The sequence below is a fragment of the Rhinolophus ferrumequinum genome, chromosome X, assembly GCF_004115265.2.
Source record: "Rhinolophus ferrumequinum isolate MPI-CBG mRhiFer1 chromosome X, mRhiFer1_v1.p, whole genome shotgun sequence".
In the NCBI taxonomy this organism is placed as follows: Eukaryota; Metazoa; Chordata; class Mammalia; order Chiroptera; family Rhinolophidae; genus Rhinolophus; species Rhinolophus ferrumequinum.
In genome coordinates, this window is record NC_046284.1 from 70,505,027 (window position 1) to 70,532,354 (window position 27,328).

Sequence of the window (27,328 nt, forward strand, 5' to 3'; positions counted from 1 at the left end):
TTATAATGTGATCACACCACTAATTCTAGTAATCATTTTTCACCGTGCAAACTGATCACAATATTATTGATTATATTCCTCTTCCCTTTTCACCCATCTCCCACCCTCTCCATTCTGTTAACCATACCTTTGGTCTCTGTTCTTTAAGTCTGTTTTTGTTTTATTTTTGTTTGTTCATTGTTTTGTTTTGAATTCCACTTGTAAGTAAAACCATACATTATATTGAAGACCATTTTTTAAACATAATTGTATACGTGCTTTAGAAGTTTGAAAACAATCCCTAAAACAAATACCGAATGAATATTAATAGAGATGACCTTTACTTTGTTGTTTTTTCAACTACATATTTTATTTTTATCTATTTATTTGTTTTGAATTAAAGTTTATTGGGGTGACAATTGTTAGTAAAGTTACATAGTTTTCAAGTGTACAATTCTGTAATACATCATCCTTTTCATAATGGCCCTTGTTACTAAACTGAAAAGCTTACCTTGACAGCATGCCATGTATTTATTTGTATTTATTAAATCTTGACATAAGTTATCAGTCTATATGTTCATATGATTTCTGCATAGATGTGTAATTGCTTTCCCTTTGTTAATCAGTATCCTATCTTAGAAGATAACTTCGGGGTCTTCAGAGGTTTGGGCCACACAATCATTCTTCCCATACACAAAAGTTCTTTTCTTGGAATATCATAAGAGTTCAAAACAGAGACTATTACTTAGATATTAGCAGAAAATAACATTTAATCAGAAAAGACAACACTGTCAATTTCCTCAAATTTTTTTTTGTTTTACTATAATTGAAAGTTATGCAACAGATTCTGTTTTCCAAATGATCATAACATGTCAGACTTTAAAATATTAAATGTTGTAAACACAGAAGGAAATTATCTTTTGAAATTTATTTTTGAGTGTCAAAGAGCACAATATAATACTGTACTTAAACTGTATTTCCAACTAATAAAATTATAGAGTTGTTGGTTCTGAAGTACAAGAGATCATTCTAATCTCCCCTACATGATCATATAATATTTCTAAATGCCTACCTAGTTCAGGATTAAAGTGACTCTACAGCCACCATTTGGCACAGGCTATGGAAACTATAGATGAAAAGACTGGATTGCACAGCCATTAAGTGTGCTCCACTTAGTACTCAAACAGTTCAAATAGGTCTAGGCCCAGAACTCTGAGAATTCTTTCTAGGACCTTTCTGCTCTGGTGTTCTAGCCCACTAGAAAAGGTTTGAAGTGGAAGACCAGGGCAGAGCAGAAAGTCCAGTCCAGAAATGTTAAGTAACATTTTCATTGAAACCTAATGGACAATTAATGGTCCAGTGTTTTCCATTGCTGTGGGAACAAGAGGTCCTTCACTACCCTATTAGGGATACCTTTTATAACACATCAGCATCCTGCATAAACTTTTTTAACTCAAAAATCAGCACCTATATATAAAATATATGCTTTATAAGCATTATTAAAAATATTTCAGTTCACCTCATTTGTTACCTTAATTCTAAAACAAGTGTAAGTGAAACCTCATATAGCAGTTCACATTGCTGATTTCAGGATGTTGATTTAAAACAGCTTTATCAGTTTGGAAATTTAATATTTCTTTAGAGAACATTATTGTACTCTATTTGCATACACATGTTAGTATTCCTTGTTTTGGGATCAAAATCATTTTGTTGGTTTCTTAAGCATATTCATCATAAGCTTCTTGAAAGCAGAGACCTTACTTATCTATGTGTTATCTGTGCTTAGCACATTGGTGTCAAGAAACTAGTTCCGAGTGAGTGAATAAATTACAGTATTCTTGGAAATACTTTTAACATTATTGTGCAAGTACTTGTTTATATAAAATCAGTTAAGACAAAAAGCTGGATCATTATAACTTTTTTCCCACACTAAATTAAACAGTATCCCATTCTTCTTGGGATTCATTGTAAAAAAAAAAAAAAGTAAAAGAATGTTTCTGATGTGCATTTGATAATTGTTACTATGCAACAAGCAATGTTCAGTTTTGACATAGTGAAGTTTCTGATTGAAATATATTCCTAGAAATCCATATTACTAGGCGTTCTAACTAACCCAAAATGCTTATGAGACATGTTGGTGAGCTCAGTCCCTGAGGCATGAGTGACTATATCATAAAATAACACCTCAGGCTTGACAGCCATTAATAGTCTGCTTAGGGATCAAAGCTCTTGTCCCATAAAGCCTTGAATGTTCCCTGCAATCAACTTGGAGAAGACTTGACAAACCTTACTGGGAATGTAAGGAAGATTTTAACAAGAAAAATGAGCTAGATCTTGTCTTCTGAAATTCAGTGACTGATGTTAACTTACTAGGCTCCTCTTACAAATACTCCATTTACTTAGGGAAATCTCTAAAGCACACATAAAGTACTGCCTGTAATCTAGGAAGTGTTTAATAGATTTGCAAAAAGCAAATCTGAGAAGAAAATGTCTGCAATATTAAATTATCTTAAAGCTGTTTACGTTTTTCAAACATTCCATAAATACTGTGGAGGAGGAATGTTTGCATGAGAAATTAGAGATCTGCATACCAAAAGATGCCTCTTGACTTTTGCAAATGTGAATTAATGTTTTTAAAATATTTTTAATGGACTGTGAGTGCAGCTCAAAAGGACTATGCATTCAAAAGAGACATTAAGACAATGATGATAAATATCTCCTCTTTCAAGAAGATTTCCTGGTCAGCACTTTACTATTGTTCTGACAATGAATGAATACTAAAACAAAATCTTAGAATTAGTCAAATGTATTATGGCAAGACATGTTGAATTTTATTATAATACTTACTGGTAACTTAGATTACTGTAGAGTGCCTTTGGATAAGGAATTTAGCTTGAATCATCATTTGCAGATGATTCACTTGATATTAAAGTATCTGAAAATGAAGCAGTTTTATTAGGTTAAAAAAGTTCTAAACTGAGCTGATAAAATAGTTGATGCAGTAAACGTGTCCACACATTGAATGTGATTAATACAACTGTATCCTCTCAACTGAAATAACAAAAATGCCCGTAGAATTAACTAATTTTAATGTCTTTTATGAATCTTTTTGAACAAATGCTGTTAAAGTTCCCGCTGTGCTTTTTGCGACCAATTCTCCAGCTGCAAGGAATACTCAAAACCTATTTTCATGTTTCTTTGGCACAGGGGCTGGGTAAAAAATATTTTTTTATTTTTAATCAGGTTTTTTTTTTATATATAATGTCCGCACAATAAAATTTACCTCCTTATATAGTTAGATGAATTTTGAGAAGGGGACACACTTGTGTAACCGCAACCACAATCTGTTGATCTATTGATGATCACTAGTGTTGTTTCTAGTTTTTGGCTATTATCAATAAAGTTGGTATGAATATTCATGCATGTCTTTTTGTGGACATGTGTTTTCATTTCCCTTGGGTAAATACCTGAGTAGGATTGTTGAGTCAGATGGCAAAAAAGAGTATGTTTAATTTTATAAGAAACTGCTGAAACATTTCTCGAAGGGGAAGTACCATTTTACACTCCCCACAGCACTGTATGAGTCATCTAATCGGTCCAGATTCCCACTAGTGATGTAGGTGATTTCTGAGTATGGGCCGGGATCATGTGTCGTGAAGCCAAAGAATGGAAACACGGACCAAGTTTTAAAAAGAGGATAGTTTATTAGAGGCAGTAGAAGAGGTTGCAGCTCCCAAGCGGGAGGGGGTCCCTAATGAGGGGTGCCCCATGACTGAGGCAAAAGCTCTTACTTTTATACCTTCCCTTGCCTGCTTGTGGAAGGGGAGCTGTTTGAAGAAGGGAACTGGCGCCTTCTAATGAAATTCGTCTACCAGGTTTGTTCTGCTTGCCCATCCTAAAGGAATTAGCAAAGTAACCCACTCTTTATCTATCAGATCAGCTCCATTTGTCAAACCAAAATTAATTTTATGATTAACCTCAAGGCCTTGTTACATTATGTCCTGGAGCAAAGGAGTGATTTCAAAACCTGAAGTTTTAGGATATGACTGTCTTTGTTTATTCCACCAGGGACCTCCCTGTCTACCTAGGGACATGCTAACTGTCCTGTATCATTAGCACTTGTTATTTGCTATTGTCAGTCTCTTTAACTTTAGCCACTGTAGTATGTTTTTAGTAGCATCTTATTGTGGTTTTAATTTGCATTTCCTTAATGACAGATGTGTTAAGCATTTTAATGTGTTTATTGTATCTTCTTTGATAAACTATGCGTTCACATATTTTACCTGTGTTTATTCTGTTTCTGGTCTTATGGTTGCATTGTAAGAGCTCTTTATGTGTTCTGAATGCAAGTCCTCATCAGATATGTGAGTTGCTCATATTTTCTCCCAGTATGTGGCTTGTATTTTTATTGTCTTAATGGTACTTTTGAAGACCTTTAACCTTGATAAAGTCTTTCTTTTAAGTTGCATTCTTTTTGTGTTCTCTTGAAGAATCTTTGCCTAACCCAAGGACACCAAGATTTTCTCCTCTGCTTTCCTCTAGAAGCTTTATAGTTTTAGGTTTTACATTTAGGTGGATGATCCATTTCTCGTTAAATTTTGTACATGATGTAAGGTAAGGGTTTATGTCTTTTTTTAAAATATAGGTTGTATATATCCATCCTTTTGCCAATACCACACTTTCTTGATTTCTTGATTACTGTGGCTTTAGTAGTTAATCTATTCAGAGCACTTTTATGGCCATTATCTTGCTTGAGACTTATAACCCTCAAAGCTAGACTTATCAAAGATTACTAGTATTATATCCACTTTACTGATGAGTAAACAGAGTTGCAGAGAAGTTAATTGGCCTGCCCAAGTTTACACAATTCTCAGTAGTCTTGACACTAAAATCCTTTCAAATCCTAGTCTACTGTTTTGGTTCTTTCTTTCTTTCTTTCTTTCTTTTTCTTTCTTTCTTTTTTTACCTACACAACTACAGTAGCAAAAATAGTGAAGAGAGACTGGGTCTAAAATTTGTGGTATACAGTGGTATATTTGGAGATATTTTCTGAATAACAGACTCCTACATAAAGGCAAGAGGGTGCTCAGCAAACTAAGACTTAGTAATTATTACTCAGTCTTACTAATAATTTCAGTCTCTCCTTGGTACATAATAATAATCTTTTTAGTTCTCAGTATTTAGCTTTGTGAATGGTACATTCAGAATTACTGCATCTGCAATTGCTCTTTACTTGGGGTTAACTGGGCTCTCTCTATTCTTAATCCTAATCCAAATGCTAATTAGGTTTAATATAGGAGGAGTCTTTCCAAGAAGGGAAATGTTTCTTGATTTTTCTCTTACTGGAATTTATTTGATTGGGTTTTGACCTTGCAAGTTGTTTTCTGTTGGTGATTTGCTTAAAAGTCAGCCTTTGAGTAGCAGGATAATTTCCTTCTGTGCTTTACATTTCTTTCTGCTAAAATTTTATCTTCTTTATTGTCCCCCTTAATTTGATTGCTTTTTTAGAATTTTATTGTGCATCAGCCATGTACATTCCTAGGTTTTCAGAAGGTAATTATATTGTCTGATGTTTTCTCCTTCAGAATGAAGAAGTCAGATTCATTGAAAACGAGCTGGAAATTCAAAAGCAAAAATACTTTAAACTTCAGGCGTTTGTTAGAAGCTTGATACTAGCTATGAAAGCTGACAATAAGGAACAACAGCAGGTAGGTGCCAGAAGAGAATAGTAAACTGCAATGTATCATCTTGAAAAACAGTGTGTCACACTTGGGTTTTTCATATATATATATTTCATATATGTATATTTCATATATGTATATATTTGTTTTTGTTTTGTTTTATTTTCATACTTAATTCCTGCTTGCCATCAAGGAAGGATTTGTTACTTATGACCTTTTTCAGCACAGTTTTCTTGAGAATACACATTCAGATTTTGTGTGAAACTTTAGTGGAAAATCAAAATAACTGATTAGCATACTTTAATTCCAAATTCGCCTTAAATAGTGATTTTTTAAAAATTAATTATAAAGAAATTCTCAAAATGTTTATAGAGACAGCTACCTTAACTAGCGAGGCACATATTTGGGGACCTTTTGTGAACGAAAGAGGTAAGGCATTTTTTGCCTCTCTTCCAGATTTCAATTACCTTCTAGCCCCTACTAGAGTTTGCAAATGTTCAAATGCCTTCTATTTTATGATATGTAGCTCACCACTAAAAATGTGGAATTACTTTGTGAAATTCTTTGTGACCACAGTTCATCATCTACTTTTCTTAATTTAACTAAAGTATTTGATTCAGCTACCCCAAAGATGAAATGTAGTATCTTTTGTTTGTCACTGTGGATTTTTGTTTATAAATTCCTCCCAAATTATATTTTCTGTTTCATTTTTATATGAAATTTGTGTAATAATGTGTTAAGCTTGTTAAAAATAATTATAGAATCATAATAAATGTTCCATTCAATACTAAATGATATCAAATTTGCTTCTGAGTTGTATATGGCTATGTTGATTCCTTGTCAGAAAAGTTGAATATGCATAGTATGTCACACAGGTAACCATTGATTAGGAAACAGGCTCAGAGATTTTTATTCAGCAAAGAATCTCAAAAGCACAAAAATCCGTCCCTTATGTCCAACCAAGACTGCACATACCTTCCCAGCCATCTCCAGGGGAAAAGATTAGATTCTTAGCATCTCAAAATTCTCCTTTAAAAAAAAAAAAAAAGTGAAAAAGTCTTTATATGTTTAACTGAAGTACTGAACCACAAAATTTAAACTAAAATAATTTACTCATGAGGCTCAAACAAGCATGTACATTATGTGTCCAGTTTCATGAATTTTTCTCCCCCGTGCCCCGCCCCCACACACACACAGACAGACATTCCAAGACAGTTGTCTTCAGTTACCTTTGCCAGCTTTATTTAAGCTTATTGCTTTATTATGTGAGTTGTGCATATTCCATGACATGTTGAAAATATGTTTGTTTTTTAGGAATCTAAACTAAAGATTTTACAGAATAAGGTAGTGGTCTTGAACATGGTCCCAAGGGTACTGTAAATTTTAAATAACTAAAAAAAAAAAACAAAAAAAAAAAACAAAGTTAGGTCCAACCATAGGAATAACTCACAGTGTGGTCTTGGTCCCAAAAGTCATAGCATGGTTTTGAATTCAGAGTTATATGGCCAGCTAAATAACAGTTGTCTGTGTCTCTTGACATCTAGGAATAACACACAGATTGCATTTTATTTTCTAATTCTAACCTTACCCCTGGCTTCATTCCTTCCCTAAGACCACTAACAAATAAGAAAAGTAACTACTGTACATTTTACTTTTCTCCTTCTCTTATACTTTTCTTCTGATAAAGACTAATCACCTAAGATATGGACAAAATGTTAGCTGAGAAAAAGAAAAAGTTATACAAAAATTGTAGTGAAAGTCATAGCCTATATAATTAGCACCCAAATAGAAACTACTGATTTTCGTAGTTGATATTGGATATAATGGATCTCAAAACATGGTCTCAAAATACAGAAGACACAAAAATTATTCAGGTGATGGCTTAAATTACTGATTTAACACTATGAAATACTTAGAGGTTTATTTCTAGAAGGAATTAATTTTTATTCTACTTAATAAAAGAGAACTAGTGTGTCATTGGTTTCTCATTTTAAAAATATATCATGTTTTTCCATTAATCTTAATTTGGGTAAATGGAGTGACATGAATGGTCCATAGAATATTTTGCCCCAATGAAGCAGTCCAAGCTTTAAAAATATATGATACTGTCTGACTGAAATATTATATTACCCAAAGGTTTTTTTATTTTTAATCAATAGCCATTTTAAGATAAAAATAATGTTGCTAGCCCTGTACTAAGTCATTACTTATGATCTTTCTTCCCCTGATAATTCACTATGTGATCCTAGCCAGGTCAATTGCCTTTCTTGAACTTCAATTTCTCCACTTTGCAAGGAAGATAAGAATGATTAACATTATGAAACTTGACACCTTAGGGCCTAGAATAAGTGTTATAGAGACTAATGATATATTTGGGAAATGCTTTAATCTCTTGGGAAGAGTGGTATTATATCAGATTCTGAAGACAGATTGATGAAGAACTTGTAGTAAAGAAAGTTAATTGTGTTAGTATCTAAGAAAAAGGTAGTTCTAGCAATTGGCATACTCCAAAGATTTGTTCAGTGTGCCATTGTTACAATCCAGTAAGATACTGAAAAGAAATTTTTTAAGTAGACCTTATGCTTAGTGCCCTATACTTTAATATACTCAGATATTAAAGTTTTCCTATTTTATACTATATTCATTTTTTCAGTCAACTACATGAAATGCAAGGACAAAGAAATAAATAATAGTGCTTCTTTGATATCAAAGACTCCCCACTAGAATTTAGAATGTCATTTAGTCTGTTCATCCACTTGAAGTTTCAATACTCTAAGCACATGTTCAGTGAATGTTCACTGGAACATTTTGCCCTCTCTAATATAGTTTCTTCATAGTTACAAAGTGAACTAAAGCTAGTGATGTAGTTCTCATAAACTAGGATCAGCAAATGTCAGCAAAGGCTTTGTTTCACCTGAACTGGTTTAGTGGTAAACAACTCTTCTGGAAGAAAATGTCGTTGTGTCCTATTATTGCAACCTAGCACCTTAAAAAGCATGTAGTACATCTAGGTAACTGTTTTGTAAACACTCAGTTTCAGCAAGAAATTCATGAACTATTTAATAGTATAAAATAAATAACAACTCTTCTTTTCAGAAGGAGTTAGTCTTTCCTTATGTAGCCTGACAAAAAGGAGAAAGTTTCTAATCTTGCCTCTCTGCTATAAGAAAAAAAAGTGTAGGATTTCTAGCTGCCACTTCTTTTAATAAAGAGAATAGGAGAGCACTGTCTTATTTCAACAGTGCATTTCATATGTTCTCCAGCAAGCCATGTCTTTCTGTCCCTTAATTAGGTAATGGCAAGCGTGCATCTCTTTCTGTTCCCTTGGTCCTTGTTTACCACTGCACCCAAAGCCCACACTACAAGTAATGATGTCTAAAAGTTGCTCAGATATGCTACATCATTTTTAGTATTGTTAGCAGCAAATCAGTCATTTAATTCTCAATTTCTTATGGTCAAGTGGGCATCAGCACTGTCAACCATATAAAACTTGATTAATCGTTTATTTCTCTAGTATGGATGCATGTTCTGCAACTCCAGGTAAAACAATTACATGTGGCAAAGCTTAGTTCATGGCTCTTGCTTATCTTAATTACTCCAGTAGAGAAATGAGCAGCCCTCTAGGTACATCATTACACAGTTAGATTCACTGGTTCAGCTGTGCCCTGGTGGGTGCTTAGCCATCTGTAGATATATGGGCATAGCCTGAGAAAAGAAAAAAAATCTCTTGGTCTTTTCAAGTTTAGTCTAAAGTACAATAGCTGAACTTCTTTCTTAACTGCTAAGTTCTTCTTCCCACTGAAATACAAAATAATCTTTTGTGAAATGTGTTGCTCTCTAAAGACAGCATAACTAGGCAGGAATATTTTAATAAGGAATATAATTTTAAAGCTCTTTAGCAGTGATCAGTGAACACTCAAAACTAGTATGGAAATCACTTATCTCAAACACTTCAAAGCACCTGGTGCAGCATAGTTGTTCATTTCTCTACTGATTTTGCTTTTGTCGGTGTTCTACTCTACATTATCCACACTCTCAAAATCTAGTATTTTGTTACTTCCTTAATAGTGTATAAAGAATTTTTCTTTAGGTAAGATATTGTATAAAGTCCTGAAAGGAAAAAAATGTGCTCCTTTCTCTAAATCTGTCAGAATAAATCAACATGAGAGGACCACAACTATAAACATAAAATTGGAAAAAAATATGTCCACATACTAATTCAAAAAAATTGATTTTTCTGACTCAGGCACTGCTGTCAGATTTACCTCCTGAACTAGAAGAGATGGATTTCAATCATGCCTCGCCGGAGCCTGATGATACCTCATTCAGTGTGTCTTCTTTATCAGAGAAAAATGCCTCAGACAGTTTGTGATGGGGGGGGCGGTATATGATACAGCCTATTGGCTGCCTAACAGGTGTGCATTTCAAGATAACTGCATTCTGATGCCCCACAATGCTTCAGTAGGAAAAACATATCATTGAAACCACATATTCTGTGAAGGATGAACAAGATATAATGGCTACAGTGCAAAAAATACATGTGAAATTTAAAAGCATTGTTTGAGAGAATTTTCCAAACTGGTAAACTGATGGAACTCTGGGAAAATAATTGTATTTAATTTTGAGCAGTTTAGCTGTGAAATGCATAATGTCTAATTTCTGAAAAATTTTTGTTTGGTTTTATAGAAGAATCTTAGTTGTAATAATAGTTTTGACCAAACGCACAAAAATAAATGTATAACAACATTACTGAAGCTTAATTATTGTTTTTGTAGCCATTACATCTTCTTTCTTTCTCTCTCCTTCTCCTAACATATACTTTTACTCAGGAAAGTGGACTGAAAATTGAAAACAAAACTAAAAATGATTTAAATTAACCTGGATGAGTCTTGGGATTTATTTTTCAACCCCTATAAAAATTTGACTTAAGCTAATGATAGAAAATTGAAGTGATTACTAGTATATAATTGTAAATTGTTGGTATTCTTCCATTATCTAATCCAAATGTTTGGGGGGGGGAACACTATGGAAAAATAATTCACTAACATGAAGTCAAATAAGTTATTAAGTGTACAGAAACAAAATATTGTAAAAGATTAGTCTTAATGGAAATTCTTCATTGCTGCAAATGACAAATATTGATAAGATTCACCTTCTACTAGTAAATTTGTGTAACTGAGTTAGATGAAATGTTGCACAAATATTACAAGTTTATCACCATCTTCATAATATTTTTTTTCAGTTCTTACATTTCATGAAACAGGAAGTCAAGGTAAGCCATTAAGATTTTTCTAAATCTAGTCACTCAGCTTTGCCACAAAATTTACCTCATTTCCATGTGAGGCTTGTACAGAGCCATCAGCCAAGGATAATATCCAAAAAGAATTATACTACTTTGGTTATAAATCACTCTCCTCTGGATTTCCTGGATACTATTCTATGAGTACTCTCCTAAAATGTGCATGCTACCCAGTTATTCTATTAGCAGATACCAAGTGGCAACACACTGTAGACAGTTCTTTGCAGACCTTCCCTTCCAGGGTACCAGATGGCATTATTACCAAGATCTATAGAAAGAAAAATGCCAGTTGCTACCTGAACAGACAGTGTCATATATTTGTGAGTTGGCAGTGTGGAATTGTGTCGCATGGTTAAATTACTATCTATATATAAAAGATTAATGAAGTAGCTTAGATGGCTTTTTTGGCCATCAAGTTTCTGTCAGATATTTAAGTAATTTGTAAGTTAAACCAATTTTTTTCTTGGCATTCACAAATACCAATTTAGGAATGCAGAAAAGCAGTCATGAATGTCTTTGCCCTTGAAATGTCCCTCCCCCCATGCACAAATAGGTAAGGTTCATTGATAATCCTTCATTTTGTCAGCTATTTGTTTCATTTAATATTGCTGCCATCCTACTTCTATGGTTCTTTTATTAACAGAAATATTTCAGTTGTTAGATATGCTCCCTTTTAGCTGACAGCCATATGGTTCATTGCAAACAATGTTTAATACTCCTTGCTGACACGTCAAATTCCATTCAGAGAGTAGACTGCTGAGTAACAGAACCTCAGATATTAAGATTAAATTTATTAGTCACATCAATTCTTCCATGAGATAATGAGTCCTTACTATATACAGCAAATATAGGTAACATGAACAAATTCCAGGCTTTCAAGTCTCTCCTGAGATCTCCATCCTCGTCACTGAGTTTATCTTTAAACTCCAATTTCTTCTGCTTCAGTTTAAACCCCTTCTTAGTTGGTTCTTGTTACAAAGTAAGGATAGACGATTCTCTCCTACATCTTTCAACTCTATGGATTTTATTTGTCACACCTGAGCTAAATTAAATTATATTCATTGACCTCCTGCTGTATGGACATTGGATTTTGATTCTTCAGCAAGCCATAAACTTCAAAACAAATTATATTTTTTTCTTTTTTTCAGGGATATTAATAAAAATTGTTTAATTAAAAAGTTTAATAGACTTAAGGATTCTGCTAGGTGTGATTCCTAGAAGGTATCCTAGTGTACAATTTTGAAAGAAAGCACAGATGATTTCCCTGTCCCTGTTTAAAGTTCTGTTAAAATACAAACTACATAAATCATAACAGTACACTTAAGAATTTTTGTCTTGGCATTTGTGTTTCAGCACCAGAATTATTTATTTTACTGTCATGGGACTTAAAACATTTCTAAAATGAAATGTGCTTGTTCTATAGCAGGAACCAAAGCAAATAGCTGTATCCAGAATGAAAAGTCATAATTGGAAGAATGAAAAAGAGGTCAAGGTTAAGTATTTTATAAATCTATCATGAAAAAATATATATATTTTCACACATATAGATTAGAATTGATTTTGAGACATTTTAAAGCAGGAAAAATATCAGTTTATGAATCCTTTTGTGAACATCTTCATGAATGGGGAGAAAAACCACTAGTGTTTTTTTCTATAGGGCTTTGACGCAATAGTAAAGCAGACCACACTATCTGAACTAGGTCTCACAAAGACAGATGCCAATGTGAAAAACCTTTTTTTTTCTCTTGACTATGCTTCAATGTCTGTTTTCAGCTTAGGATAGCCAACCAGTTTCTAAGCAGAAAATGTGTATCTAAGAGCATTTACCTTCCCAAATACATATTAAAATACAAAACAAATAAGAAACTGAAGGTACCTTCCTAATTTCAGCCAAGCTAAAATTATTCAAGAGAAAATGAGAACTGCAGTTATCCTGGAGAATAGGAAAATTAACACATGCAAGGAAAACTTAAAAAAAAAATTGCCTATTCATGGAACCTGGGCATGTTTTGTTGTAAGGTCAGTTATAGCAGCAGGACTTTGTCCTACCATTGCAATCATGTGATAGAAATGTTTGTTATCGTTGGAGAAGAAAAGGCTGCAGCCCAATTGCATCCTGTGCTCTGTATATTACCAAGACTTCAAAAGGTGTCCTAGAGGCCACTTTTCCAAAGACAGCAACATCTATTTTATGGCACTTTCATGGTCAGCAATCTGTACATTTGTAGGCGAAGACATAAGTTGTGTATTTAAAGGAATTCTAGAGTCTAAGATTGACTTTATTGCCCTTTCTGGGGGGAGAGGGCATTTAGCCCCTTTCCAAGGAATAGTTTCCTCATCTTAGCCTGATAGCTTATGATCATTTTTAAGAGACATTCTGAAAACTTTTACTGCTGTCCTTCCTCCACATTGTAGTGATGGTATACCAGGAATAATGTCTATTTTAAAAAAATATATATATATATATATATATGTTAGATTTTCATTCAGATCCTAAAAATGCCAAATTCTGACAGATTAGCCTTTTAAGGGAGTTATATATAAGAAGCGTAGTACCTAAATGATGAGTAAATGCACTTACCTTTGAAGTTGGTGTTATCCTTGGCAGACAGCACTGTATCATGCTCTTCACCAAGCTACACTCTGGTGATGATATAATATAACTTGTGAGCCTACAGTCAACATACCATTGCCCAAAACAAATCTTTATTAATAGCAGATTTGCTAAGGGAGAAAAGATAATAAAGTGATATTTTCATGGAAATATAATTATGATTGTTCCATTAAAGTGTATACTGAGTATATATTGTTCCACATTGAGATTTTATTTTGCATTAATTTGTTAAGTAACTAATTTTAGCAATCTTGCATTCTATTTTACTGGTACTACCTCTGAAACATACTATCACCTTAAAACCATATCAGACTGTAATGTGAACTTTTGTAGGGCTTTTATTTAAACTTTTATAGAGGCAATAAATTATTTCCAACTAATAGAATCTATTTCTTTATTTAATGTTTATTTTTCTAAATATTTGTTTTATAAGCACTGTTCCCACTTTTAAAGATGGTTTTCCTCACAAAAATAAGGTTCTGATAAAAAGACAAAAAATGCAGAGAATAGTAAGGTATTGAGGGTCAGAAAAGGGAGAACATAGAGTGCTCAAGTGGAAATTTGGTTGATTACCAAGCTGACATGTATATCATCCTTAATTAACTTTACTTAACAAACAATTATCTAAAACCAATGGGATAGAGTGACTATTCTGTATTAGACAACAGATTTGTCCATGATAGTATATTTAAATGATAAAATCAGCAAATAAATCATCACAGTACAAACAAAGAATGCTATTTTTACAACAGATTTTTTTTTTAAGTGCAGTGTAGCATCTATCTTTTGGCTGTCTTTGACACCAGTTGAGCATGCTTTTAATTTGGGTGAAGTATGCCCATGACTTTTTTGTCAAAGTCATACCAATTCAAACTCTTCATATTACCTAACTAATAGTGGAAGGCAAGGGGTGAGTTTCAAATAGCACATCAGCACTTTTCCTTCCCAAGTGATAAATTTTCGATAATGTAGCATGGGGAGAATCACATACAAACATGCACTTCAAATGACTCAAGTTTTTCTCAGATCTGTAAAAACATTAACTTAAAAGGGTGAAATCCTTTGGTTTTATAAAAATGAATGGGAATCATTACAAATCTATTGAAAGGACAAATCGATGTATGAGTATGTCCATAAGACTGAATGATGTTTTCACACCATTTGAGGTTATTTTTTTTACATCTCTTGTTTATGTCTTATTATAAAAGTAATAGATGTTCACTGTGGACATTTTAGAAAATGAAGATGATATAAAGAGAAACAAAACCATGTGTAATCCCATCACCCAATAATAATCATTGTGAACATTTTAGTATATTTCATTCCAGTCATTTCTTCTGCATATTACATATATTGAGCAAAACTGGAATTACACTGAATATGCAGCTGTGTCCTGCTTTTTCCCTTAATAATGTTTTGAAAGTATCTTCTCATTTAAGCATTTATCACCAAGGTATTTTACTCTCAATTACACTTAAACCTAAAGGGAGATTTTTTTTTTTTTTAATTTACAAGAAGAAAGCAAATCTTCTAATGATGAAAATATATTTGTTCTAGAGGATTAATAAGTAACTGCTTTACATAAAAACTATATTTCTTACCCAAGATTAAAACAAATGATGCTACTTATTTACCTTCCCAATAATAAAATTGCTATATGTTGATTACAAGTTACAAGATAGTTCTCCTTAATACGTTTACCCAAGTAATGTTTTTATCACCTATACCAGTAAACTATTCTGAATTTTAAAAATAAAATAAAAATAATTTTTAGGTATGAAAGGTCTCATATTGGGTACACCAATATTCCTTTGTAGTAATAATTTTTTTGAAATAAGTCAGAGCACACTTTCGATTTTTCTCTAAAGAGTAAGACTTTCTTTTTATTATAGTGTTCTGTTTTAGGCTGTTGGAAGTTTGGGAAATTTTGCCAATTCTACATTTTGCTGTGAAATAACAATCAGTATTTATATTTCCATTTTATGATGTAATATAATGTATGCCAAGGCTAATATAAATCCTTTGTGATCTAAGCCATAGGAATCTCTAATCTTTCCCAGTACTTAGGTCACTCCCTAGTTAAAAATTAGATCCTTAGGGAGGCTTATTAATTTTTTTCAAGCTGTTAGGAGACCATTCAATACACAGTTTCAATACTGTTGGAACTGATATCAATAATGTTTGTTATCTTTAATTGGATAGAGCACAGTTCTGAGACTCAGGTCACAGGTTTGATCTCCATTCAGATCAGTTTAAACAAGAGGGGAAAAAAACCTCTGCTACAGGACCACCACGGACCTGTATTTCTAATCTTATCTTGCAGTCTGTCACTAGTCACAGAGGACTGGGGGGAAGATGTGGGTGGATACAGTCAACCTTGTTATATGTTGCTTAAATGGTATAAAATAATGGGTTTTGGGGAGATTCTTTCCATTGCCACCCACTCTCCAATCCTCTGTTAGAAGAGTATTGGTCATAATTTATTGGGGATAATTTGCTATAAAATGCAATCATCCTGACAAAGATGGGGGGGTCTATGAAGTATTCATACCATAGTGCCATTTGCTTAATCAGCTGCATTCTTTACAACATTGGGTGAAGAGCAGGACACTGAGAGAGACATAGTTGAGGATGAGGGTATTGAAAACTGGAGAAGGATAAATATGGAACCTCTAAAAGTCTTCAGGAGGCATCACAATGGAAGGCACTAACTGACAGGTGGACAGGAGAGAGGGAATTCTAGACTCTAAAATCTAGAAGCTTAAATGGATGTATAGTATTATAATGCAAGGGTTAGTGTAGAATATTATAGGAGTTAAGTCTTGGAATCAAATCTCAATTTTAATACTTACCAGCTGTATGATCTTGGACAAGATATTTGAACTCTTTGTTTAAGTTTCTTTGAAAACTGTAAACAATGACAGTACCTATCTCAAAGAATTGTTGTGAGAAATATAATAATCTGTCATAAAGTGCTTAGCGCAGTGCCTAACACACAGTAAGTGCACAGTAAGGGTTAGCCAATGTTATTATTATTATTACTTACAGAAAAGGAGATTGAAGGGATTCAAAGATAATTTCCACCTACCAATTTTGCTCTGGGCAAAAATGGCTCAATGCAAACATCTAAGAGAATCAAAACAATTTCACTTACATTTAGTATCTTACTGGCAGTATTGTCACATTCACAGTACAATTTTATTGGCAGTGCCCTCAGTGAATTTTTTACTGCCTTAGAGAGTCCTTTCTCTCTAGCAAAGAGCTGCCATGAGACCTGGGGTGAATCAGACTCATTTTCTTGTGTTGAAAAAAACATACCGATGTTGTATAACATATTTCATCCACTTTTATTGATCTGTTATCTCTATGTCTATAATTTTACAATCTTGTTATGAACCAAACTCATTGTTTAAAAAGACATTTCTTTAAACATTTATTTGACTGTTTATCGACCATTGGTCTCAAGCTAAATAGGTGTGTGCATGCAGGTAAAGTTGTGACACCGATCTTGGAAATTATCTGCAGAAATATTATATTAGTTGCTTTTTTTTTGGCTTGTATTTAGTTTCCAATCAAGTTTCCAATCAAGGAACTAATTATTGATACATGCAACAACTTGGACGAACCTCAAAGACATTATACTAAGGAAGGAAGGAAGGAGGGAGGGAAGGAGAGAGGGAGGGAAGGAAAGAAGAAAGAAAGAAAGAAAGAAAGAAAGAAAGAAAGAAAGAAGAAAGAAGAAAGAAGGAAAGAAGGAAAGAAGGAAAGAAGGAAAGAAGGAAAGAAGGAAAGAAGGAAAGAAGGAAAGAAGGAAAGAAGGAAAGAAGGAAAGAAGGAAAGAAGGAAAGAAGGAAAGAACGAAGAGACACAAAAAAAGCTATATACAGCATCATTCCATTTATATGAAATTCTGGGAATGGCAAAGCTATACAAACAGAAATCAGATCAGTGCTTGCCAGGGTTTGGGGTTGGGGCACCGGATAGACTACAAGCTAGCATAAGGAAACTAGGGCAATAGGAAAAGAAAGTGAATTCTAGACAATAATTATTTGTTCAAGAATACATAAACTAACCTATATTGTTCAAGCATGAGTCATTTATCATTTGAAAATGCATCATGGCTTTTGTAACTGCATGTTTTACATTTACATGCAGCTTTCCTTCCAATATATTTATGGGCACAAGTGTGCTTTCTAAGAGTTATTCTTCCTAATCAGACGCCATTTGAAAGTACCTAATTCACGCCTATATCAAGGATTGCAAAATCTTTATCTTCATTGGCACACTGAGTCAGAGGAAAGGGCTGTTTACCTTAGCTAAGATTGTTTACTACATGTGAGGTGACATTTCTAAATCTAATAATACAGTATATAAACCAAAAACAACAAAAGAACAAGACAAACAAGTGAGAAACAAAAACTCATAGACACAGACAATAGTTTAGTGGTTACCAGAGGGTAAGGGGGGAGAGGGGTGGTAGATGAGGGTAAAGGGGATCAAATATATGGTGATGGAAGTGTTGGGATGGTTTTTATTCCTGAGGGCACAGCCGCTAGGAGCTTTCCATCCCCCTCCTCCTCCGATACCTTATCGGAGCAGTTTCCTGTGAGCACAGCAGTTAGAGGCTTTCGCGTCAAAACAGTGTTGAGCAATCACAGCTGTTGGGGACAGACCTCCTCCGATATCTTACGGGAGCAGTTTTCCTGCAAACACAGTAGTTAGAGGCTTTCCCATCAAAACAGGGACGGGAAGTAAATTAGGGAGGGACCTCCCCGGCACCCCGGCCAGATTTAACCAATCCCTAGCACCACAATAGCAATGGCACGAGTCCCCCCAAACCCGGAGGCCTAACCCTATAAAACAAAGTGCCCGATCCCATTAAGTGCTCAGTCTTTGGGAACAATCCCGCTGAGCCCGCCGGCGTAATAAAGCTGTGTTCTCCCTGATCTCTGCATGCCGCTTGAGTCTCTCAGTCCTCGCCGCTTTTCCGCAACATTTGGTTCCCTGACCGGGAAACCCAACCGCGCTTGTCCCTTGCGCCACCGGTGTGGGGCGAGAGGCGGCCGCGGAGCGACAGGGAACTGAGAAGGGTAGAGGCGCGCCCCACCGATTTCGGCGGACCCCGAACCGGACATTCCCTGGGTAGCCATGGCCTGCGCCTCCCCAGCTGGACCTGCTGAGAGGGACCGGGGACAACCAGCCAGATCCTCCCATCGGACCAGGTAAGCCTCGGGGCCATTGTCTGAGTCAGTCCTGTCCCATGCGACAGAAGGGGAGCTTGATCACCTCCTGGTAGGTTCTTATAACCTACCCAGGCAGGGACACCCATGGGAGGGTGTCAACCCAGTGTGTGACTGATTGTGTGCCTGATTGTTTGATTCTGCTGCTTTAGCTGCATAACCTGAGTAAGCTCCACCCTGATTCTCGCCGGGCATCATTTGGTATAATGGTGATTCACTCCACAGAGTGGCCTGATCTGGAAATTATTCGATTCACCTTAGCTGAGACGCTCCTAAATCCCCGTGAGGGATGTGAGCAGGGCAGCACCTGAGTAAATACCCCTCCCCACCGTCTGCAACATCTTACACTATGGGAGGGAAGCAGAGTAAGCCTACAGTCCTAGACTGCATGTTAAAGAATTTTAAGAAGGATTATGGAGGAGATCATGGAGTCCGCATGACCCCAGGAAAGTTAAGAACCCTCTGTGAATTGGAATGGCCCACTTTTAACATCGGCTGGCTGTCAGAGGGAACCCTAGTCCTGGCCATCGTCCAACGCGTTTATATTGTGGTGACCGGCAATCCTGGTCACCCAGATCAGTTTCCATACATTGACTCCTGGTTGGAAATTGCCAGGACACTTCCACATTGGGTACGGTTCTGCTCTAGTAAAAAGGGACAGTGCAGGATTCTCGTAACCCAGGCTCTGAAAGGAACTCCCAACGCCCCTCTGACAAAGACTATACACCAAGGGGACCATGAGGAGGAGCTGCAAATCCTGCCACCACCATACGTCCCACCAGTCCTGCCAACCGATCCAGATGCAATTCCAGACACCCGCCGCCCTCCATTTCCCCGCCGGCCGCTAAACCTGAGGGTCAGCCTGCAGAGCCCACACCCCAAGATTTCACCCGCCGCCTTCGGCCACGAAACTTCCCAGCCCTCCAGATGCCTCTCTGCAAAACCCGAGGGCCCGACCTTATCGGTCCAGACGGGACTCCCCTTCCTGGCCGACCTATAATCTACCACCAGCCTTTTACCACCACTGACCTCCTGAACTGGAATCATCACACCCCAGCCTACTGAGAAAAGCCCCAAGCTATAATTGACCTCATGGAATCCATCTTCCAAACACACCGGCCTACCTGGGAAGACTGTCAACAACTCCTTCACACCCTCTTTAACACCGAAGAGAGACAGAGAATCCTACAAGAAGCTCGGAAGTGGCTCAAAGACATGGTTCCAGGAGGCATCATGGACACGGGGAGATGGGCTAACGAGGCTGCTCCTGACAACCGGCCCGACTGGGACTTCAACATGGAAGAAGGTAGAGGTGCTATCAGGAGGTATCAAGAGGCCATTCTGCGGGGCCTCCGACAAGGGGCAAAGAAACCGACTAATATGTCAAAGACAGCTGACGTAACTCAAGACAGTGAAGAAACGCCCGGAGACTTCTACGAAAGACTATGCAAAGCCTTCCACATATACACCCGGTTTGACCCAGAGGCACCAGAAAATCAGCGAATGGTAAATGCAGCTTTTGTTGCGCAGTCGGCCCCCGACATCCCCCGAAAACTCCAAAAACTCGAAGGCTTCGCCTGGATGAACGTCACCCAACTGTTAGAGGTGGCTAACAAAGTATTCCGCAACCGCAGACAACGTACCCAAGCGAGAAGCTGATAAGAGGATGAGACAGAAAGTAACTCTATTGGCAGCGGCACTCCAACAAAACACCAACCAAAGAAAGACTGTGGGGCAGACGAGAAATCCAACACAGCCTCACGGGACGCTCAAAAAGGATCAATGTGCCTATTGCAAGGAGATGGGGCACTGGAAAAATGAATGTCCCAATCGGTGACAGCCTCAACCCAGAAGCCATCCTCAGCCTACCCCTCCTAGTGAGGAGGAACCTGAGTTCATCGGTCTGGCCAGCATAGACTCTGATTGACAGGGACCGGACTCTCTACTGCTAGGCCCCCGCGAGCCCATGGTTGATTTAGACATAGGGGGCCAAAAGATGACCTTTATGGTAGACACAGGAGCAGAACACTCAGTGGTTACTTCCCCAGTGGCTCCCCTTACTAATCAGACTGTAACCATCATGGGGGCCACCGGAGACCAGGCAGTAAGTCAGCCGTTCTGCCAGTCTCATACCTGCAAAGTCGGAGGCCACGACGCCTCCCATGAGTTCTTATATGTACCAGAGTGCCTGATCCCACTGCTCGGGAGAGACCTACTAAGTTAGGGGCACATTTCTTTCAAGCAATCCGGCCAAACAACTATGAACTTGAGTCCCGCCGAACCACAACTCATTCTGTCTCTCAACACGCCTAAGGACAAAGAATGGAGACTATTTGAATCAGAGGCCGCCGAAACAAACCCTGAGTACTACCGAACTACGGTACCAGGGGTATGGGCAGAAAACAATCCTCCCGGACTTGCCAGCAAACGGGCCCCTGTCATAATTGAACTAAAGGCCGGAGCCCAGCCACAACGGCTTCGACAATACCCGATTTCCAGGGAAGCTCAGATAGGCATTCAGACACATCTTGAACGGCTGAAAGATGCGGGCATCCTCGTTGAGTATCAGTCCCCCGGAACACACCGCTACTCCCCGTCAAGAAGCCAAATGGTGAATATCGCCCAGTTCAGGACCTCCATGCAGTGAATCAAGTAACTCAGTCTCTGCATCCAGTAGTTCCCAATCTGTACACCCTTCTCAGCCAAGTTTCACCGGAGGCCGCCTGGTTCACATGCTTGGATCTTAAGGACGCCTTCTTCTGCATTCAACTAGCCCCGAAAAGCCAACCCATCTTTGCCTTTGAGTGGACTGACCCTAATTGAGGGCGTCAAATGCAGCTCACCTGGACGAGGCTTCCACAAGGGTTTAAGAACTCCCCCGCGATATTCAGTGAGGCCCTGGCTTCTGACCTTGTGAGTTTCCCGCAAGAACAAGTCAATTGCACTCTCTTACAATATGTAGATGATCTCCTCATTGCCTGCCCGACCAGAAAGGCCAGCCACTGAGCCACAATTGCCCTCTTACAACATCTGGCCACCAAAGGGTACCGGGTATCCTGGAAAAAGGCTCAGCTCCGCAGACAGGAAGTCAAATATTTGGGCTTCATAATCACCCAAGGAAAACGGGCCCTCAGCGCAGAGCGAAAAGCGGTTATTACCAACCTCCCACGGCCCACCACTAGGCGAGCCCTACGTGAATTTTTGGGGGCAGCTGGATTCTGTCGGATCTGGATCCCGGGTTCTCGGCCATAGCCCGACCACTTTATGAGTCACTCACAGGACAGGACAAGCAACCCCTAAAATGGGGAGAGACACAGGAAAAGGTCTTCACAGAACTCAGAGACTTGCTCGGGAGAGCCCCAGCTTTAGGTCTACCCGACACGGAAAAACCTTTCTGCTTATTTGTCCATGAAAAAGACAAAACTGCATTAGGACTCCTAACCCAGACAGTTGGACCCTGGATGAGGCCTATTGTTTACCTGTCCAAAAGACTGGACCTGGTCGCTTCCGGGTGGCCCCCATGCCTGCGGACCTTAGCCGCTACAGTACTCCTCGTCCGGGAAGCTGACAAGCTCACCCTTGGACAACAACTCACAGGCAAGGTTCCCCATTCTGTAATTACGCTCATGAACTGTCAGGATCCACGATGGCTCTCCAACACCAGGCTCACCCAATACCAGGGGCTCCTTCTGGAAAATCCTCGCATAAGCCTCCAGACTGTTCAAACCTTAAACCCAGCAACCTTCCTCCCCACAGCCAAAGGCGAGCCTGGATGGTGAACACACAATATGATATATAGATGATGTATTACAGAATTGTACACCTGAAATCTATGTGACTTTACTAACAATTGTCACTCCAATAAACTTTAATTTAAAAAAAGGAAAACAGGGCTGGCCCAGTGGCTTAGACAGTTGGAGCTCCGTGCTCCTAATGCCGAAGGCTGCCAGTTCAATTCCCACATGGGCCAGTGGCCTCTCAACCACAAGGTTGCTGGTTGGACTCCTCGAATTCCACAAGGAATGGTGGGCTCCACCCCCTGCAACTAAGATTGAACACCGCATCTTGAGCTGAGCTGCCGCTGAGCTCCCGGATGGCTCAGTTGGTTGGAGCTTGAGCTCTCCACCACAAGGTTGCTGGTTTTACTCCCACAAGGGATGGTGGGCTCTGCCCTGCAACTAAGATTGAACATGGCATCTTGAGCTAAGCTGAAGCTGAGCTCCTAGATGGCTCAGTTTGTTGGAGCACGTCCTCTCAACCACAAGGTTGCCAGTTTGACTCCCGTAAGGGATGGTGGGCTGTGCCCCCTGCAACTAACAGCGACAACAGGACCTGAAGGTGAACTGTGCCCTCCACAACTATGATTGAAAGGACAACAACTTGACTTGGGAAAAATCCTGGAAGTACACACTGTTCCCCAATAAAGTCCTGTTCCCCTTTCCCAATACAATATTAAGAAAAAGAAAAAAGAAAGAAAGAAAAGCAAATTTATTGGGGTGATTGGTTAGTAAAATTATATGGGTTTCAAGATGTTTCTATAATATATATGTATTGCATTGGGTGTTCACCACCCAGAGTCAATTCTCCTTCCATCACCATATATTTGACCCCTTTTTTCATCTTCAACCACTCCCCTCCCTCCTTACCCACTGGTAACCACTAAACTGTTGTCTGTGTCTATGAGTTTTTGTTTCTTTGTCTTGTTCCTTTGTTGTCTTCAGTTTTATATCCCACATATGAGTAAAGTCATATGGTTCTTGACTTTTTCTGTCTGATTTATTTTGCTTAGCATAATAATCTCAAGATCTATCCATGTTTTCATGAATGGCAGCATTTCATCTTTTCCTGTGGCTGAGTAATATTTCATTGTATATATGTACCACATCTTATTTATTCCATCATCTATCAAAAGACACTTTGGTTGTTTCCATGTCTTGGCCACCGTGAATAATGCTGCAATGAACATAGGCGTACATATATTTTACGGATAAATGTTTTTGGATTTTTTGGGTAGATACCCAGAAGAGGGATTGCTAGGTCGTATGGTAATTCTATTCTTAATTTTTGGAGGAACCTCCATAGTGTTTTCCATAGTGGCTGTACCAATTTACATTCCCACCAACAGTGTATAAGGGTTCCTTTTTCTCCACAGCCTCTCCAACACTTGTTATTAGTATTTGTCTTGTTGATGATAGCCATTCTAAATAGTGTGAGGTGATATCTCATTGTGGTTTTTATTTGCATTTCCCTAATAGCTAATGAATGTGAACATTTTTTTCATATATCTGTTGGCCATTTGTAGGTCTTATTGGGAAAAGTTTCTGTTCATGTCCTCTGCCCATTTTTTAATTGGATTGTTTGCTTTTTTTGTTGTTGAGTTGTACAAATTCTTTATATATTTTGAATATTAGTTGTGAATAATACCCTTATTGAAAGTATTGTTTGCAAATATCTTCTCCCATTCAGTTGGTTGACTCTTTGTTTTGTTGTTGGTTTGTTTTGCCATGCAGAAGCTTTTTACTTTGCTACTGTCCCATTCATTTATTTTTGCTTTAACTTTCCTTGACTTTGTGGTCAAATTCATAAAATTCTCACTGAACCCAAGTCTCACAAATTTAGTACATGTTTGTGTGTTACATAGGGAATCCTTTGTTGAATTATAGCAGCTGAATTTGTTGTAAATTCAAGGGGAGATATCAAAGAGCACCCCTCATGCTACAATGTTTCTGATGTCACTGTCTGCATCAGCACATATTTTAACTGGTCAAAACTGTAACAACAATAAAAAAGTTAAGACAAAAAGCAAGAGACCTCAGGCTGACTCGGATAAAATACATTAAACCATTTATGTACAAATGTTTGCTGAAAACCAGAAAGGGAAGAAAAAAAAAAAAGACCTGAGGTACAGGAACTTAGGAAACCCTAGAACCAAAGCACTATTGAGGTAAAAATGTAATAAAGCTACTTATCCGATAAAAATGTTTCTCCTCATCCTAACTAGAAACTCATAATATTCTAGGCTTTTATTACCCCCTCCTTCCTTTTTCTTTTGATTTTTTTCCTAATACAAACATTTTTATTTGAAGGGCTGAAATTCTTGTGAGGAAAAGTTCCTGAATCCTAAAACCTATTCTCAGCCTCTCCTTTTTCCAGTAAGATATGATGTAATGTGATGGAGAAGAAGGAGCACTTGCTATATGATTTTGCTCAAACTGTAAGTTCTTTAAGCTCACTTTTTTCATCTAGGAAATGGAAATAATAATACCTGTTCGGAATTCCTCTCACGGTATTTGTGGTTTTAAAAGCTCTTTACAACTTACAAAACACTACAGAAATGTAGAAGATTAATATCCACTATTAGAGTACTTGTACTTATTCATTGCCCACATGTCTCTGGGGGACATATGGAAAGGAGTATTTTCCCTGGCTTTCAGGAGCTTGGTGTACATTGAAAAATTAGGCTTAAACAGATGAAATATAATACCGAAGACAGCATACAATTGAGTGTTAAATGTCATGGGGTTGCTAAGAGGTTGCTGGAGAGTTGCTTGGAGGAGACCTAAATAAGGGGTAGGTGTCAAAAGAAATTTGTGTAAAAGGGTAAGTTCAAGTTGATTAAATCCAGCCAAGTATTCATCCGTGAAGGCCACCAAGAGATGATATGGGGGAAAATATATGATTTGTCTTCACAGGTTTAAAGATATCTCCCAAATATATTCCTAGCTTTTCTTAATGAATTGTCTATTGGATATATATCACCTGAGAACCTATTTAATTCCTACTTGAACATGTTTATAGTTTCTGTTTGCATTCACATAATTAATATTTATTAAATTTATATTATGTCCAAGCATTGTGCTGGGTGCTAACTAGGCCCTGTGGCCTCTTGGAACAAGTTAAATTAATTTAATCTCCTCTTCATAGATTCATTCAAAGTTAGGGCTGAAGAGTTTCTCTGGATCAATTTTTCATTGTGTAGAGAAGGAAAGCAGTGCTCACAGAGATGGCATCAATTATCGACAATCTCACAAATGATAAAGAGTGAAGCCAGGACTAGACACTAAGTATTCTCCCACCCAGGCCGGTGTGTTTTCCATCACACTAGACTATGGAATATTACCTTATTTTACTGATTCTAAAACTTTTTGAACCAATGGTTCTCAAACTTGAAAATGCGTAAGGATCACGGGGGAGGAGGTTGTTTAAAATACAAGTTCTTGGGCCTCATAGTCTGAGATTCTGAAAACCTGAGACTTGGGTTTTTGCCTTTTTGCATTTTTTTAACCCTGTGAAATACCCAAGTGATTGTGATGTAAGGGGTCCTCAGGCCACACTATGAAAATTTTACTTTAAAGTTTCAAGTAATGACTACATAGTTTCATTCCTCTGTTGTTTCATTATTTCACTGATCTCTATCAGTCTTTACTTTTGCTGATATAAAAAGGCTACACTTTAATTTCTTTTCTTAAATTGAAGACTTCCATACCCTTGAACACTTAGTTCCTTCATCATAGAGTAAGAAGTGAGTACCCCTTACCCTTACTACAATATCAGTAGCCTCAGACTGAGTTTGTTGCTTATGAATTAGTACCTGTCTGGGGTTTTCAGAAAATTAGAAAAGATTCTGTGTTGGAGCAAAGCACCTGGTGACTAGCACAGATCTTAGAACTATGTCTTCATGACAGTAGATATTGGCCTCTAAGGAAAATGTAGGCCTCTAAGACCACATTAAAATTCTATCTAATGTAATACATACACACAACAGCAACAATATTTTAGGACTGAATATTGTTGGATCAATTTTATCATGAGAAAAGTGATTTGCCCAAAGTCAAAGAGTTAGATGAGAACTCAGGAATAGAACCCAGGAATCTTTTGTTCACTATCCTATTCTTTTCACCAAAATCTATAAACAGAAGTGGCGCTAACTGATGGATAAGATGCTAACACAATAAGTGTTAGTGGGTGGGATAACTATGTATAAAAATATCATTAATGTCTATATCTATCTACTTATCATCTATCTATCATCTATCTCTATCTCTATCTCCCTCTGTCTCTCCAGCTTTTTTACCTCCTTTTTCCATGAACCTAGGAGCATCAAAAGGCATGGTCTGAGAAGTTTCTTCCTATATTTTCTTCTAGGTATTTTATGGTTTCAGACCTTACATTTAAGTCTTTAAGCCATTTTGAATTTATTTTTGTAAATGGTGTAAGGAGGTGGTCCAACTTCATTTTTTTGCATGTGTCTGTCCAGGTTTCCCAGCACCATTTATTGAATAGACTGTCATTACTCCATTGTACATTCTTGCTTCCATTGTCGTAGATTAAATGGCCATATAGGCGTGGATTTATTTCTGGACTCTCTATTCTGTTCCATTGATCTATGTGTCTGTTTTTATGCCAGTACCATGCTGTTTTGATTACTGTAGCCTTGTAGTATAATTTGAAGTCAGGTATTGTTATACCTCCCACTTTGTTCTTATTTCTCAAGATTGCCTTTGCTATTCGGGGT

At 37.3% G+C, this 27,328-nt stretch overlaps 1 protein-coding gene across 1 annotated transcript in view; it reads left to right on the forward strand.

Annotated features, from left to right (window-relative positions):
• Positions 1-13,359, forward strand: part of HDX (highly divergent homeobox) — a 208,495-nt gene extending 195,136 nt beyond the window's left edge. The window contains exons 9-11 of the mRNA XM_033121807.1: positions 5,565-5,687; positions 9,907-10,075; positions 10,903-13,359. Coding sequence (XP_032977698.1) covers positions 5,565-5,687; positions 9,907-10,032 — 249 coding nt within the window. The 3' untranslated portion in view covers positions 10,033-10,075; positions 10,903-13,359. The remainder of the gene's footprint in view (positions 1-5,564; positions 5,688-9,906; positions 10,076-10,902) is intronic.
• The last annotated feature ends 13,969 nt before the right edge of the window (positions 13,360-27,328 follow it).